General features: G+C 44.9%; 1 protein-coding gene across 11 annotated transcripts in view; it reads left to right on the top strand.

Annotated features, from left to right (window-relative positions):
- JADE1 (jade family PHD finger 1) overlaps positions 1–15,073 on the top strand; it is a 61,281-nt gene extending 46,208 nt beyond the window's left edge. For all 11 annotated transcript variants that reach the window (XM_059168820.1, XM_059168849.1, XM_059168835.1 and 8 more), the window contains 3 exons: positions 1,315–1,836; positions 7,186–7,303; positions 11,227–15,073. In XM_059168820.1, the coding sequence (XP_059024803.1) occupies positions 1,315–1,836; positions 7,186–7,303; positions 11,227–12,137 (1,551 nt within the window). In that variant the 3' untranslated portion in view covers positions 12,138–15,073. The remainder of the gene's footprint in view (positions 1–1,314; positions 1,837–7,185; positions 7,304–11,226) is intronic.
- Positions 15,074–16,745: the final 1,672 nt, after the last annotated feature.

Genomic DNA, 16,745 nt, shown 5'->3' with positions numbered 1-16,745 from the left:
ATACAGTGTTGCTTTTAAGGGACTGGCTTCAGTCACCACAAGGAAATCTCCTTCCAGGGATTTGCCCAGTGAGATCAGATGGGGAGAAGTTAATGACTTTTCTCCTGCTAGCCTCTGGCTTGCCATCTACATCAAGGCTCTAAATTGTAGCCCTGATCAGGCAGGGAGAGGGACAGTGTTTAGTGAGGTGGGAGACACAGCAGGGTGGGGCCTGGTCTTTGGGTCATCTTCCCTGTGACCCATAGGAAGTGGGTTCTTCACAGTTGTTCTACCACACTGCAGTTTAGTCTCGTGATGCTGGGCCTCCCCTGGCCCCAGAAGCCTTCTGCATCTGGTGGAGCCTCTTCACTGGCGAAGAGGCTCCACCTCTTTATAATCTGTTCTCATCCCCCTTCCTGTGCTCGATTCTCCTTTTACCTGTTCTTTCCAGGAGTTTTTTATTCACTCTTGTCAGACTTGGCTGCTTGGAAGAAGTGTACTATTTATTTTCCCATGTGTTCCCTTCCTGGCTGGAAGTTAGCAGGAGGATTCATGTTCCTTGAAAAACTCTGAGTAGTAGTTATTTTTCCTGAAGAGATTCTTTTTCAAACGTTTTATATAAGCACTTTAAAAAATTAATTTTATTTATTTATTATTTGACGCTGAGCAGGGAGCCCGATACAGGACTTGATCCCAGGACCCTGGGATCATGACCTGAGCTAAAAACAGTTGCTTAACCAACTGAGCCATCCAGGTGCCCCTAATTTATTTTTTTTTAAGATTTTGTTTATTTGTCAGCACAAGCAGGGTGAGCGGTAGAGGGAGAAGAAGGCAGGCTCCCTACTGAACAGGGAGCCCAGTGTGGACTCTGGGATAATGACCTGGGCACAAGGCAGATGCTTAACCAACTGAGTTACCCCGGTGTCCCTATATAAGCGCTTTTAAAAGAGTTCAAATCTAGGAAAACTAGTTAATTCCTCAGAGTTTACTCTGCATATTGAGCCCATGTTCTTTATAATCTGTGCCAGGCCACTTTTGTCTACATGTGCCATTTGTGTAATTGTGTCTGCCTTAAGAGGCGTTTCGGATGCAGTTACTTTTCTAAGAGTGATGGTTACGTTTATGAAACCTTTCATGGAAAGAGTTCCTTCCCTTCAGTACCTTTTTTAAGACTAGACATGCCAGGGTTAACTGAGGTAGAGAGCCCTCTCCTGGCACGTGCTTGAAGTACCACTCTTCCTGTGTGTGGATGTAAAGAGGGTGCCCAGCACGGAGGGCCTTTAGCCACTGTCGCTCCATAACTATTTTTTCTCGCGTTCTCTGTGTTCTTTCCAGTGCTCTGTGAAGAACTGCCGCACGGCCTTCCATGTAACCTGTGCTTTCGACCGGGGCCTGGAGATGAAGACCATCTTGGCAGAGAACGATGAAGTCAAGTTCAAGTCCTACTGCCCGAAGCACAGCTCACATAGAAAACCGGAGGAGAGCCTCGGTGAGGGGGCCACACAAGAGAATGGGGCTTCTGAGTGTTCCCCTCGGAATCCGCTGGAGCCTTTTGCCAGCCTTGAGCAGAATCAAGAGGAGGCCCACCGGGTGAGTGTCCGCAAGCAGAAGCTGCAACAGCTGGAAGATGAATTCTACACCTTCGTCAACCTGCTGGATGTGGCCAGGGCCCTGCGGCTGCCTGAGGAAGTAGTGGATTTCCTGTACCAGTACTGGAAGTTGAAGAGGAAGGTCAACTTCAACAAGCCCTTGATCACTCCAAAGAAAGATGAAGAGGACAATCTAGCGAAGCGGGAGCAGGATGTCTTGTTTAGGAGGCTGCAGCTGTTCACTCACCTGCGGCAGGACCTGGAGAGGGTAATGATTGACACTGACACCTTGTAGTGACTTAGAAAAGAAGATTGCAAAGAGGCGGCTGCTTGCCCAGAGCAAGGAATGGTAGCCAGTTCCTTTACTCCCAGACCCTTGTACACACTGCAGCATGAGGTTGTGTCAGTTAAATATATTTATGGGCTGGTAAACTCATTGTACATATGTGTAAGACTGCCACAGAGTGGAGAGCTTCTCTGTGATTTAGTTTTAAAACACTTTCCCACTAATCCTTGTTGTTCTGTAAGATCATATGGGGTGTGTCCCCTCCCCTCTTCCTTCCAGTACTAGAGGGAACTGAGCCCCAGGAAGACGACCAAGGGATTGGCTCAGAATTGTTTGCAGATGGAGTTGGATTTGATTCATGGTGGGGGCAGGCAGAAGTAGAAGATTCTTGTTCAGACCTGGGGAAACACTGGATGCCAGTGACAGGCTCATCAAGGAGAGCTAGGCACTGCTTCTCTGGCCCACCCTCGTTTCTTGGCTGATTCACAGGGACATTCCCGGTACCGTCCCGGGGGCGAGCAGGCAGTGGGTGCCGATGTGTGTGCATGAACTTACATACACATGCGTATCTGTTCCCGGAGGTTGTCCTGGCAGTGAGGTGCTAAGGCTTCACTGAGGCAGAGTATATACTGTGCGTGTGCGCTTGTGTGTCCCTGTCCATGTGTGTCTGTGGTGTGTCTGCGGGGCTGGGGCGGCGCACAGGGCTCTCTCATCTATCTGAGGAGCCCTGAGTAATGTTCAGTACACTACTTGATCCCACTACTGGATTGTGAATGTAGTGGCTTTTGGCTGCCTGGAGCCTTGTTTGATGTTACTTCCTTAAACGTGTGGCTGCTTTATGCCTCCCCAACTCTCTATTATCTTTGGAGCCCCAGTCTGGACCTCCCTTCCTGCTACAGGAATAATTAGGATTGGGCTGTCTTCCCTCCAGGGCCTCCTATTCCCCATAGGTAGTTTCTGACTGAGGTTGCTAATTGGGGATGCATCTTAGAGCACCTTCTGTGGCAACTCCCCTGACTGCCAGCTACGATTAAATTCATTAGTGCACAGGAACTGGGACCCAAGCTCTCTGGCCTGGAGCATCCTGCACTGAAAGGCACCCCAGTGGCCTGAAACAGTTACCTCGTCGCCCCGAAGCACCTCACTTATTAGCAGGGAATGATTCACCTGCCTGGGAGAGGATCTGACACAGAGATAATTTGAAATGAGAGCGTAGGCAAAGAGCAGGGATAAATCAGAGGAGTATTAAGCTGAAAAATCCAGCTCTCACAGAGACCTGTGTGACCCCGCTAAAGATGGCATAGGTGCGGAAGTATTTAGTGTGCATTAGAGATCCTTTCCGAGTGCGGAGGGCCAGCTTGTTGCAACACCCCCTCTTTGACCAGGTTCAGATTCTAGATTCAGGGGGAGGCTGAGCCGGAGGAGGGTTTTTGAGGCTCTTGTGCTGCTGTACCCCCCCTGGTGGTGAGTGTAAAGAAGACCTCGCCTCAACCACCTGTGTGTGGCATTTGTAAGAGGGGGAGGAGAAAGGGATTCGGAAAGATAAACTGGAGTCCTGCTAAGAAGCCATTATTCCCAGCCTAACGACCGCGGTACATGGGGTTGCATGAGCTATGGAGTCAGATAGTCCTCAGGAGGGAGGACGAGAAGTCTAAATGTTTGGACTGTGTTTGTCTCATGATCACCACAGAATAAAAGTGTAGAAAATGCTTGTGGTGTACTAACTCTTTTCTGTACTTCAGTTACTCAGATTAACACGCACTTATAATTATAAATTCTAAACATTTTTTTTTTTTTTGGAGTCCTTACTGTTGGTTTTTAAGTAGAATGATACCGATGATGTACGAGAAACAGGGAATAAATCAGGATTTTTGTGTGTGTGTGTGTGGCATTACTTACATTATTTTATTAAAAGCCTAGGCCATTTTAGGGAATTTAGTATCCATTTAAAATGGGCTTATTATAATGAAAAATAAGTTTCCAGAATTTGCCACAAGGCCAGCTATGGTGGAAGCTTTAAAAAACATTGAAACCCGTACTGTGCTCCTGAGAGCCGCACAGTGCTTTGTAATTATAGACAATTAAGTATATCAGGCCAAAGGTTTATCAGGGCAGGGGTGACCGGAACAAATCCTAAATTACTTTTTCAATTAAGTTACAGTTCTTCTAATTCACAAAGTAGTAGTTCATAGAGACTGTCCTGCAGAAGCCATGGATACACGGGATTATAATCAAAGCTGTGGTTGGTTCTAAACGGACAAATGAGTAGCCTTCATTAGAAATGCGAACAACTGATGAACGATAATGTTGATAGCTCTTCTTGCAAATACACACCTCCGGGCATTCCACACCTGGGTACAGCTCTGGATGGCAAAGTTAGGTGGCAGGAGTGCATTTTAGAAGGGTTTAGGAACCCCCATTTTTAAGAAGACGCAATTGCTGAGGTGTGGTCCGTGGCTATGTCAAGTTCCCGAGGCTGCCACTTCACTCTGGTGGAATCCCTATCCCCTAGACATTGTCTTTTACAAGATGCAGTAAATGAGAACTTTCTCAGAGATCTGCCTCCTCTGCACTTGGGGCTCATGCGAAGGGGCCAGCTCCTGGGAGACTGTCCTACTCACCACTCAGTGGAATGGTCACCTCTGAGAATCTGATAGAGGCTACAGGTGTCCCCAAACAAAATGCATGTTGAGCTTTAGTGTGTGAGCAGTGTTTGGGATTCAAGAAAACTCCTTTAAGACCATTCTTGGATTCCAGAGGGCAGTGGTTCTCAGAGCGCAGGCCCCAACCAGCAGCAACAGTACCTGGAAATGTAACAGAAAGGCAAGAGTTTTGGACCCCACCTCTGACTCCAGAAACGGTGGTGGGGGTGGTTAGTGGCCAGCTTCCTGTGTTTTAGGGTCCCCTTATGTTTCTGTTTGAGAATCCCAGCTTTGGGGGGAAGCCTGACTCTGGTATAGTGTGGTGTGAGGGCGTACCCATGAACTGGTTTTTTGGGTAACTCCTCGCTGGCAACTGCAAGAGGATGAAGGAGGGGAGGCTGTTTGGCTGAGCGGCGTACAGGAAGGGCCGAGCATCCAGGAGTAGCGGGGGCTACTGGTGGAGGTTGTCCTGTGAGGAGTGTTTTGTGCATAGGAGAGGGAAGGTTTAGTGTGCCTACTAGTCTAAATGTGGTGAGCCAGGGCTAGGTTATTCAGAGGTTCATTTGTCCCAGTGAAAATCCACCTTGGCCTTAGCTTTTTGGGGTTACAGGTAGAGTTTTCTTATCAGAGATCATGAGGGCATAGTAGTGGAATTTGTCCACTTAGCAGCAGGGTGGAAGCCTTTCCTGGGGATAGTGGTTGAAGTGATCAGAATTAAATTTAAATAATATGCAAAGTTCAGGTACTCTGGTTTCCTTATTTTCTGTTTTCATGGATACTTACAAGTCAGCTGTAAGTAGCTTGGGTGTACATCTGACTTGAATAGAGTAACTTCGCTTGTTCTCAGGATGTCAGAATTTGTTTCTGTTTCCTATTTCCAGAAGTCAGATTCCTTGATGTAAAAACCGTTGGCCAGAAGTTTTTAATCTGTGATACAAACCTAGTCTTGCCTCTTCTCTCTCTTTGGCCTTCCACGCTCAAACCCCCGCCCTGGTGGAACAGTACTTACCAAAGATAATAGCCTGTGAGCCACTTCGATCCCCATATTGGTCAGGATTTTTAGAAAGGACATCTTCCTGGCCTGGGGCTCTGGGGCTGTCAGAACAGGCTCTGGCCAGGGTGAATTACACCAAAATAGTATTGACTCTGAGATAGAGTGATTTTCTTCTCAATTCTTTAATTCTGAGATTACACATACACACGCACACATGTCTATGCATCAAGAAGAGCTGTTAGGAGGATGCTGAGTAGCCCTCCAGGTGATGAGGGTCCGCAGAAACCTGACGGGGTGCTCCTGCGATAAGCCCGGAAACCGCCATAATGCAAAAAAGAAGAAAACCAGCCAGCCAGCCTATCCCTCTCTATGCCTCCTTTACTCTTGGAGACAAGACAGCGGTGAACTCAGGAAGAGCAGCTGGAACGGTTAGAGTTCAGAAAGGACTGGAAACCTTAGGGGAGGTTCTTGCACAGAAGCCGAAGTGCCAAGTCCTGTGTGTGGGACTTGTTGCCACCCTTATGGGAAAGGTCGGGAACTCTCTTCAGCTTGTTCAGTCAAGGTGGCAGGGAAAGGGCTTGCCCGCACCTCAGGAAGACAGAGGGGTTAAGGGAGTGTCGCCGCGCTGTGCCTGAGGCGGAGGTCCTGCACTCCCGCTGCCGAGCTCTAACGGGGCTCTGGTCTTCATCTTCCTGAAGAGGTTTAATTGTAGCTCTGGGGTGTTGAATTTGACATTTGTGTTTTCAGGTGCATGCAATCTAGTCAGGTTTCCCAGTGGGTTTGAGGACTGAGAAGTTAAGGGCATTTATTAACTAGTTTGTTTTCATATCAGCTAATCATAGGTGAGGTGACTTTAAAAATGGGGAACAAATCTAGGGGTCGATTAGTTCATATTGGTTAGTGGGTGTATAAGTGGGATCCCCAGCAGCTGTGGTCAGATGCCAAGTGGAGCTTTTAGTACTTGGCTCTTTTTTGTCACTTATGGATGAATGTGGAAGAGGGCAGTGGCAGTTGGTGGTGGTGATACAGGGAGTTGAACTTGAGATGCTGACAGCATATCAGTGGCAAAGCAAGGAAGACATTTCCTAGGTTTATATTCTAGAGGAACACAGTAGCTCCCTGTACGCTGCAGGCATTTCAGATGCTGTCCAGTTGATAAGTTTACTTGGATTCTGGTACCCATTTGGTCTTCTAGTGGGCTTGGTGCAGAGATCATTTTGGCAGGTGTAGGCAAGGATATTCCTGTGATGGCCCTTGACCCTGTGCTTCCCTAATTCCATCTTCAAGAGATGCTTGATAAGGTGGCTTCTGAACTGCTCGAAAGCCTTCCATCAGAATTCATGGGGAGTGGCTCCTGAGGGGTGGTATGCAGAGCCCTTTGGCAGGAGGTGGCATATCTGGACTTGGATCCCAGTGGTCTTCTCTGCTGGGATGAGCCTCAGGCTGGGTGTGGTGGACGAGGTAGGGCTTCTGTTCAAGGTACCCAACCAGTCTCTCTTCCATGTGGCTGCTGCCTACACGGAATCCTAGTTAGCAGCCCAGAAGTGGTTTAGAGATTGGATAAAATGTTGAAGTTCATCTTGATTTCAACGTCACTCACAGCCCTAGTAGAACACATTTCTCAGGTAAAGAAAAAACACTGAAGTACCGTTATGATGTGTTGTTTACTTAGCGTCTTTATTCTCTACGTTCTAGGTTCGGAACCTCACTTACATGGTGACCCGCAGGGAAAAGATTAAGCGGTCTGTGTGCAAAGTCCAGGAACAGATATTCAATCTTTACACTAAGCTCTTGGAGCAAGAAAGAGTTTCAGGTATGCATTAAGCTCTTGTAGGTCAAACAATAGTGCAGGGGTTTGTAAGCCTTCACGTTCTGGGAAAGGAAAAAAATAATAGTTTCTTTAATTTTCTTTTATGTATGCTATAGGAGAATCTTGGAAGCACTGACTTTTCTATTTCAAGAAAATCTTTGGGCATCTGAAGCATCACAGTATAGGGAAAAGGGCTTTGGATGTGACCTCTGTGACCTCAAATAGGCATTGAATCCTATATCCTCTACTTATAGGCCAAACACAAGCAAGCCCAAGTTTTTGGAGGCTCCCCCATCCCTGAGAGGATGATCTCTCAGGCTTCCTACTGGGAGCTCTTGTGAGACTCGAGAAGCACAGCAACTTTTCTGGTGTGTTGCAAAGCACCTGATAATTGTTTTTTTTTTTTTTTTTAAGATTTTATTTATTTATTTGACAGAGAGAAATCACAAGTAGACGGAGAGGCAGGCAGAGAGAGAGAGAGAGAGGGAAGCAGGCTCCCTGCCCAGCAGAGAGCCCGATGCGGGACTCGATCCCAGGACCCTGAGATCATGACCTGAGCCGAAGGCAGCGGCTTAACCACTGAGCCACCCAGGCGCCCAGCACCTGATAATTGTAAAGTGTCATGGGGATCCTCATAGAGACTTAAAGATTATCTGGTCTTTGGATCTACCTTGTAAGGTGTGAGAAATAAGATCTGTTAAGACATTATGCTTAAGGCACACATCCATGTTGAGATAACATTTCCAATGCACATTTTGGTGTAGGTGGAAGTTTGGATGTTTTTGAGATTCAGCACCAAGTGTTTATTTAGTGCCCTCTCTTCTACATTGCTCTGGGTTAGGCAGAGTGAACAAGGAAACGAAGATACATACTTCCTCCGTTGTGGAGAGCACATCTGTTACTTGGAGGCGGGGTGCATGCTAGGGCAGGTCCTTGAACCTCTCCGGGATCCTGGATCTGTAAGAGGGGCTGGGTTCTGAATCTCCACCTCCCCTGGGTCTCTGAGTACTGACATTCTGTGACTGTGAATCCCGCAGAGCCAGCATCTGGAGGCTCTGAGGGGAAGGAGATCACGGAGTGGATCAGGCAGGTCTTGGGACTTCAGGGCCCTGTCCCCAGGCCCACGCACTTGCCTTGTGTGGCCACAGAAAGCTAGCTTTTCCTGCTGCGGTGACTTTTTGTCTCTGTAGATGGCTGACACATAGGAGCAACAAAGAAGTGGTTATACCCTATTACACTGAAGTCCAAATTCTGGTTTACCTAAAACTAACCACATGAATGGAACTAGACTTAAGTTGGTCAGCTGAACAAAGAGAAACAAACTTAGGGAGTTTGGAATGGTATTCTAGAGGCGTTGTTACACAGGGAATACTAATGGCATTAACTTACTAATGTTACTTAGATAATTTTCTTCCCGAGAAGAAATATTTTCCAGATGTATCATTAGTTAGAGTTTACAGTTGTAAGACTTAAATTTTTGTTAACTAGGGTTCATCAGGGAAAGTAGTTTGTTTGATTCGGAGTGTTTCAAGTGAACTTCTTTCATTCATTATTCCTACTTGAATGTAAATACATGGGACCTATTTTATCCCTTGTCTTTGTGGCCTCCTGTAAACAGCTGTCTGTAGATGCCCCAGCTTCTGGCCAGCATAGGCCAAGCTGCCTGTGCTGCCCTTGAGATCACGGAGTGGATCAGGCAGGTCTTGGGACTTCAGGGCCCTGTCCCCAGGCCCACGCACTTGCCTTGTGTGGCCACAGAAAGCTAGCTTTTCCTGCTGCGGTGACTTTTTGTCTCTGTAGATGGCTGACAAGAATCCTTGAGCAGGATTCTTAATGTATGTTGTGCCTGTGGAGTTGTGCTATTGGAGGGCTTTCTGTGACTCTGGTTAAGTTGTTATGTAATGAGTGATTACCTATAAAAATAAGCCGTAAAGAGCATTTTCATCTGATTTCACAGTCTTTTTTTTTTGGATGTTGCAGGCAGCTTTTTTGCTTTTCATGGCTGAGGTTTTTATATGGGGGTGATTGAGATTCTTCACCAGGTTAGGAAGTGTTTTGTGTAACATAGCTGTAAGGAAATCCTGCTGCTATCCCAGAAAAGGTAAACCAACCCTTCCTCCCCATACTAAGTGTGATGGGTTGAAAGCAACATTAATCTTTCTGCAGGCTCCCACAGGGAATGAAGTGGAAACCCTTTAGGATGCCTCTCCCACCCTCCTTTCCAGTTCTAGACTTTCAGCTGTATTCTTACTCATGCCGCAGGTGGATCCCCAGTCTTAGAAGATAGATGGTTCCAGGTGAGGAGGAGATGGCCACAGCTTAGACATGTCGGTCAGGGTCCATGGTTTGGATGTGTGTGTGAAGCTGAGAATGGCAGGGCTGTTCTGTCGGAGGAGCATGTCCTCACTGGGGACCATGCTTCCAGGTCCTGCGGCCAAGGCTTTTCAGAGACCTGGATCCCAGGTAGATGGAACTCAGAGCTTAGAAAATGTCGGTCCCTCTTACCTTTGTTTTCCCACAGTAGGTGACTGAGGAAGAGAAATGGAAGTGTGGCATGAAGGTTGACCTGAAGGTTTGATCCTTGAGAAAGCAGGCAGTCTCTGGCCCAGTGGATTGTAGAACTCCCTCCCCTGGGGCACCCACATGCCTTTGTGTTCGGAGTGCTCCATTGAACTCCATCATGTTTGGAGTTGCTCGCTCTGTTCTGTTCACACGTGGTGCCTGTGTCTTGACTGGGCTCCTGCCTGGCAGAGCTTTGCTTTCCTGGTGGTTTATACCTTATGGGAGACAGATCATGAAAACAGCTCTTTATAGATGTCCCACAGGCTCTTGCAGAAACGTGGTCCTTGTGATAAAATCCAGTGTGTTATGAATTCATTGTTTTTCACACTGAGGGTTATGATTCCTTAGTTGGTTGTGAGATGAATTCAGTGGGTCACCACCAGCATTGAAAGCATGTGACATGTCAGTGACACATCTGGGTGGGGAAGGCTAATATGATTTCATGAGATGTGAGTTCTTACTGGGTTACATTGTGAAGTTTTAGTTATTGTGATTTGTAGCAAAAATGTTTGCAAAACACCATTTTAACTTATCCTTCTCGTGTTGGATGACAGTTCAGTTTATTTCCACAAATAGGCTTTGTATATAATTGTGAAGATTTAAAAGACATTTACTAGGTATCAAGAATGATTTTAAACTAAACCTTCCTTTCTCATTTCATGTACATACAGTTATTTATCCTCATCATAGCCCCGCGAGGGTACATTTACTTTGGAGAAAGAAACTCTAAAGATTTTCATTTACTTATTTGAGAGAGACCGTGTCAGTGTGAGAGAGGGTGCAGGGAGGAAGGGCAGAGGCAGAGGGTGAGTCTCAAGGGGACTCCATGCTGACTGTGGAGCCCGACGCAGAGCTGAGTCCCATGACCCAGATCACAGCTGAGCCGGAAATCAAGAGTTGGGTGCTTAACCGACTGAGCCACCCAGGTGCCCTTGGAGATTCAAACTTCTAAGGCCCCAGTTGCTGCCCTTGTGATGCTCTCTTTCTTGGCTCAGAGGCAGATGCCTAACCAGGTGCAGGAGCAGAGGCAGTGCTTGACCAGGGGCATTCTGCATGGATTCCTCTTTGAAAGTCAGATCACTTGTTTTGTTTGAAGGAGAATGTTTCTCTTGGAAAGATGTTTCATGAACACTTCTGTGAGCTTCAGCTATTTTAGAAAATAGAGCATATTAAATCAAGTCTACAGACTGAATGCAGATTCTCAAAGCAGATAATATTTCTGTGTAAATTTTTATAGACTGGGTGGTTGTGTGTTGTACTGTTGGGTGGGTAGATTGCATTACTAGGGCCATGCTAAGGTTATAGAATTTTATTTTTTTGGATCTGCTTCTGTAATGTTTTTCTTTGTGGTTATATGTTCATAGGTGTGCCTTCTTCCTCCTGTTCCTCCTCCTCACTGGAAAACATGCTTTTGTTTAACAGTCCTTCTGTGGGCCCTGATGCTCCCAAGATAGAGGACTTGAAGTGGCATTCTGCGTTCTTCAGGAAGCAAATGGGTACTTCCTTGGTTCATTCGCTGAAAAAGCCCCATAAGCGAGATCTATTACAGAACAGCACTGGGAGTGGAGGCAAAACCCTGCTGAAGCAGCCGGACCTGTGTGGGAGAAGGGAGGGGATGGTGGTCCCAGAGAGCTTTTTGAGTTTTGAAAAGACCTTTGCAGAAGCACGTCTCCTATCAGCACAGCAGAAAAATGGGCTGGTGATGCCAGATCATGGGGACAGAAGAGACCATCGTTTTCATTGTGATCTTAATAAGGGAGACTTAAAGGACAGACCTTGTAAACAGAGTCACAAGCCTCTCAGGTCCACAGACGTGTCCCAGAGGCACCTGGACAACAGCAGAGCTGCCGCCTCCCTGGGAGCGGGGCAGGCAGCACCTGGCACGAGGAAAGAGATAGTGCCCAAGTGCAACGGCTCCCTCATCAAAGTAAACTATAACCAGACTGCAGTCAAAGTGCCTACAACGCCTGCCAGCCCAGTGAAAAACTGGGGCGGATTCCGGATTCCAAAGAAAGGGGAACGGCAGCAGCAGGGAGAGGCCCATGAGGGGGCCTGCCACCAGCACTCAGACTACCCCTATTTGGGCTTAGGCCGAGTTCCAGCCAAGGAGAGGGCAAAGAACAAATTAAAATCTGACAATGAGAATGACGGGTATGTCCCTGATGTAGAGATGAGTGACTCAGAGAGTGAGGCATCAGAAAAGAAATGCATACACGCCAGCAGCACTATCAGCCGGAGGACAGATATTATCAGGAGAAGCATTCTAGCCTCTTGATGAAACCAAGATGGCGTGGGGGCGCCGCGGGCTTTTCGTGGAGTTGCTAGACCAGAGCTCTGATGTGGGGGACAAGCAGAACCCCATCACTCCTGAGCTACACAAACACATTTACTTGCAAGTCAGATTGAATTTTTTTTTTCCAGAGTGCTTTATGAATCACTGTTGTGAGAAGTGTGTTATCTGCAACTTGTTGAGGAAACCCAAGAGTAGATTGTAACCCTCAGACATTAGTACTTGAGGCTGAATTAAACACTAAGAATGACTGAAATAAGTCTTCAGAGGGCAAGGCTTACGGAAGCCTCCTGAGTTTGTATTGCCCTCTGTATTCTTCCCAAAGCACAAACTCTTGGTTACCTGAATATGCGGAATCAGATGCAGTTCTTGAGAAACCCTCACGTACCGTTTAATAGCCCATAGAACTTACTTCCTAGGACTGTGGTAGATGTTGAAGTCATATTTATACTTTAGCCCACAAGGCTGTTTTTGTTGCATTGTAGTTAGAGGCAGCAGCTCAGAAGCTTCAGTGACTCTAGGGAATTCATGTGTAAATTAGAACAGCAGATGGGGAAGAAAGAATTAAAAAAAGGTCAGATCTAGAAGATCTGAAGGGGCAGTGGGGAGCTGCTGCAGCTTGCAGATTTAGGGTCAGTATAGCAAGGTCCTGTTGCCTGAAGCACTTGAGTGTGTTGGGGGTATGGGACTGGTGGAGAAAGAAGCCATTAGAAAGTTCTGTGAGAAAGGGCAGTTGGTCTCATTTTTATCAGTCCTCTTGACCTTCCTCTTCCCTAACCACTTCCTTTTGGGCCAACTTTGGATCTCCCTGGCCTTTGGCATACCTGGCCATCTGGCTTCCAACAATACTAATGGCTATTCAAGTTCAAGCGATGAACTTCCAGACTCTGGTGACATACTTCCCAGAGCCAACCACTATTGCATATGTTGGGGAATCCGGGCTTCCAACATGAACGGATTCCTTAAGAAAAAGGAAAAGAAAAAAAAGAAAAAAGAAAAAAAAAAGCAAAATAGGTTATATTTTAAAAACAATAGAAAGGCAATAAGTTGCGATAACCTCTTACCATTGACCAAGGTTATACGGGAAAGAGACTGAAGTGTAATAGGTTTCCTGGAGTCAGAGTTCTAAGCTCCAATTCGTAACTTGGACTTTCTAATTGCAAATGGCAATAACTAGTAAGTTATCAGCAATAATGAATTTAGCATTAAATTTGAGTACAATGTTCTGTTTTTGCACTCACTGTAGTGCGTATGTATTAAGACAGTGGATAGTGTTAAAGTCCTGTTAATTTTCTTTGGAATTCAATGTAGTTGTGAATCAAACTTAAGGAAAGTTTAAGTAGCAATGAAATTTAGAATTATGGGCACTTGGAACAAGCCCAGCTTCCCCTAAATTATCCTTAGTTTGTTAATATCAGTATTCAAATTCCTGATTCATTTATACATCTGTTTCCATGTGGCAGGGACATTCTGATACTTAACGAGGGATGCTTTGAGTTCTGTAGTTACCTTTCAAGTCTTCCAGGTGATTGTCAACAGCAAAAAAGGCTTATGGAATTCCATCTTGCTATGCAAGTTTTATCTGATGATCAAATAGTAGATCTGACACATCCCCATTGTATGTATGACATTTTCAAACCAAGTCTTAAACTTTTCGAATACATTTTAGTAGCTAATTCAGGGGAGGGGAAAGAATGACCCAGGTTTTTAGATTGACTATTTTTGAGCTATGGGGCTCATTCTGAAAGACTGCTGTCCAGATAAGCTGTTGCTACAGATATTAGGAGCTTCTTAATGAATCCAAGTTGTACATTTACTCATAGCGTAATTTAAAAATCAGATTTTTTGCATATGAGCAAAAATGTTTTTGTTGGATACAGAAGAAGGTGGATACTTTTTACAGTTACCTTTTGACCACAGCAACAGCTCTGGGTGAGAGTAGAATATATAGCGGGGTAATCTGTCAAGCCATAGAAAGAAAATCTAAATTTTAGTAAGTATATGACCTCTCACCATTTTAAGAGGTACCAGATTCATTTGCACTATTTAGGAATGCTAGTTTTGTGCAAAAATAATGCCTTACCTGTTTTTCCCCACATTTAGGTTGAAAAGCTTTCAAATGTTCCAAGTTATGCTGAACCAAAAAAAACAAAAAACAAAAAAAAACAAAACAAAAAAAAAATAAAAACCCACACAAAAACAAAACACAAAAATAAAAAGCCCACACTTTTTATTCCTGCTTTGAAATGCAAATGGCATAGAGCACGGTTTCTCTGACAGTGTAATGATAGCTTTGTAAGTTAGTTCACGTCCTGCTGGGAACTCTGTATGAGGCGGCCACACGCAGCACCCACCCACCCACCCCACCCACTTGCACTCTCTTAGTAGGAGCCATTTGCTCTGCTTTTCCTTTCTTTTCTTTGAAGCTTTATCTTTCCTTGTGCATCCTGACCAAGAAATATCTTTGATTATGATCAATGTATTATGTCAAAATGTAGGCTAGTTAAACTTTTGTAAAGTTGCCTGGAATGTCATTTGTTAGGTTATAAACACAAAATCGAAAATGAAGGGTTCTATGTGTTGTGTACAAATCTTAATTATTTTGAAATGGACAAACTTGTCATTACATTTGTAACCTTGTACAGAGGATTTTTCACTATGTGCCTAGCTTGGTGTCCATTCAGCTAAAATTGGAAAAAAAAGGTGCATGAAGAGTTAAAAAAAAAATCAGAAATTAAACAAAGTATATGTAGAGATGACTATTTTATATTACATGGCCCAATCCTGTATTTATTTCTACCCCCTTTTTGAAAGTATTTATAAAACTAGTTGAGGACAGCTGTATTTTTTTGTTGAACTATTTAGTAGAATTTGTGCCTTTTTGTCTGTATGTGAATAAATGCTGTACATTTTGCAATACATTTTTAAGTGTCTTTTGAAATCTGATTTTGCTACGTGTTTAAAGATGTATATGACATTCCAGTCCTGAATTGGTGTATGTAAGTCAACTGTTGGACCGTTTAGGAAGAAGAGCTGTAGGGGACAGAGCGAGGAGCACAGATTGACTGGGCTGCTGTCTGGCCCAACTCTGATGGTGAGACACTGGAAAATGATGACCGTTTATTTTTAGTCTTCCCTGCCTGAAGTTCTTTCCAGAATAGTTTTTGACCTGAAAGTAACCTGACTGCAGGGTCAGGGAGACCTGGGTTTAAAGGCTAACTGAAGCTTATCAGCTATGGGACCTTTGCCAAGTCACCTACCCTGCATAAGCTTCCATCTTCTCTTCTGTAAAAAAGGATTACATCCCACTGTCTACTGGGGTAGGGTTATTGTGATTTTTCAAGCAAGTTCATAAACATCTCCTAAAGCATGCAGTAGGCACTGAGTAAATGGTAGACTATGTTAGGAACAAGGCCTTGATTTCAACAACATGTTGACCAGTGAGCCCTCTGAGGCAAGAAATGTATTATTTAATGACAGGAAGACTTTAAGATCCTTCAAAAATAATTTTTCAAAGGCTAGTTTCATTAAGTGCTGTCTTTTGATCATAGAATTCTGCAACACTAGGAAAAAGAAGAGATCTCTGCACTCTACAAAGGAGGTAGGTCCAAAATTACAACAGTAAGCACTGGCAGAACCGGGCCTAGACCCTAGTTCTAATTTCTGAGTTTGTTTTCCCAGCCTGAAACAGTCTTTATTTAACCACTGCAGGCAGAAATTAGCATAGAATGAAACACACTTTCCTTTATCTTGGGAACAGCAAAGCTACTATGGGTTTATAGTCTGGATTCTCTGGTAGATTATGAGCCACAACAGGGTGGTGTTACTGTCCCTAATTTATAATTTTTGTAAAATCTTGGCCAGTTTTTTTTTTTTTTTTTTTGAACATGAATTGTTCATACATTTGGCTAAAAGCTTGTTTATTTCTCCTTGTTCCTCCTTAGTGACTATTTACTTCCATGTTGCTTGCTCTGAGTAAGACCCCAGAGAGGAGTAACAGTGGTTCTTCTGCAAGGTCTTAAAGTTGAATAACCACAATAGTTCCCCAGGGAAATTAAGTCCCCAGGAGCCAAAGGAAGGGCCTATCATCGGCAGTTCTGCAATATGTGATGGGAAATGTGGCACCAGGGACTCGTGTTCATTTTTTTACCCAGATCACTTAGAAAACAGATTCTACCTTTGAAACATTAGCCATCTGCAGCAAACTTTGCAATTAACTTCAAGGTCGAAATCTTCAATAGGATTTCCCTTTAATGTTCAGAACTGCATCAGATGATGTGTTCTAGTCTGGCAGAGAAGAGAAGATTGCCTGGTCACTGAAAATGAGTTTTAGGGCAAATCTGTTATCTACTCCCTTGACTTCAGGGATTCTCTGCTGCAGATTCTGAGGTCTGTGCAGTCCAGCTCTTCCCGAGTTCTCATGGGCTGCTTACTGAGTGTTTTCTCCCGGATGTACGTAGGCGCTGGAGATCCAGGAGCTCCTCCTCTTCTTCCCTGTCCTGCCTTTGAGAATGTCATCCACGCCCGAAATCAGGGAGTCCTTTGTGCGTCTGTCCTTTAACTCCCACAGCCACATGGTGAGCCAGGTCTGTT

This window comes from Mustela lutreola, chromosome 1 (genome assembly GCF_030435805.1).
Source record: "Mustela lutreola isolate mMusLut2 chromosome 1, mMusLut2.pri, whole genome shotgun sequence".
NCBI classification, from domain to species: Eukaryota; Metazoa; Chordata; class Mammalia; order Carnivora; family Mustelidae; genus Mustela; species Mustela lutreola.
The sequence above is the reverse complement of the archived record's forward strand: the minus strand, read 5'-3'. Positions and strand labels throughout refer to the sequence as shown.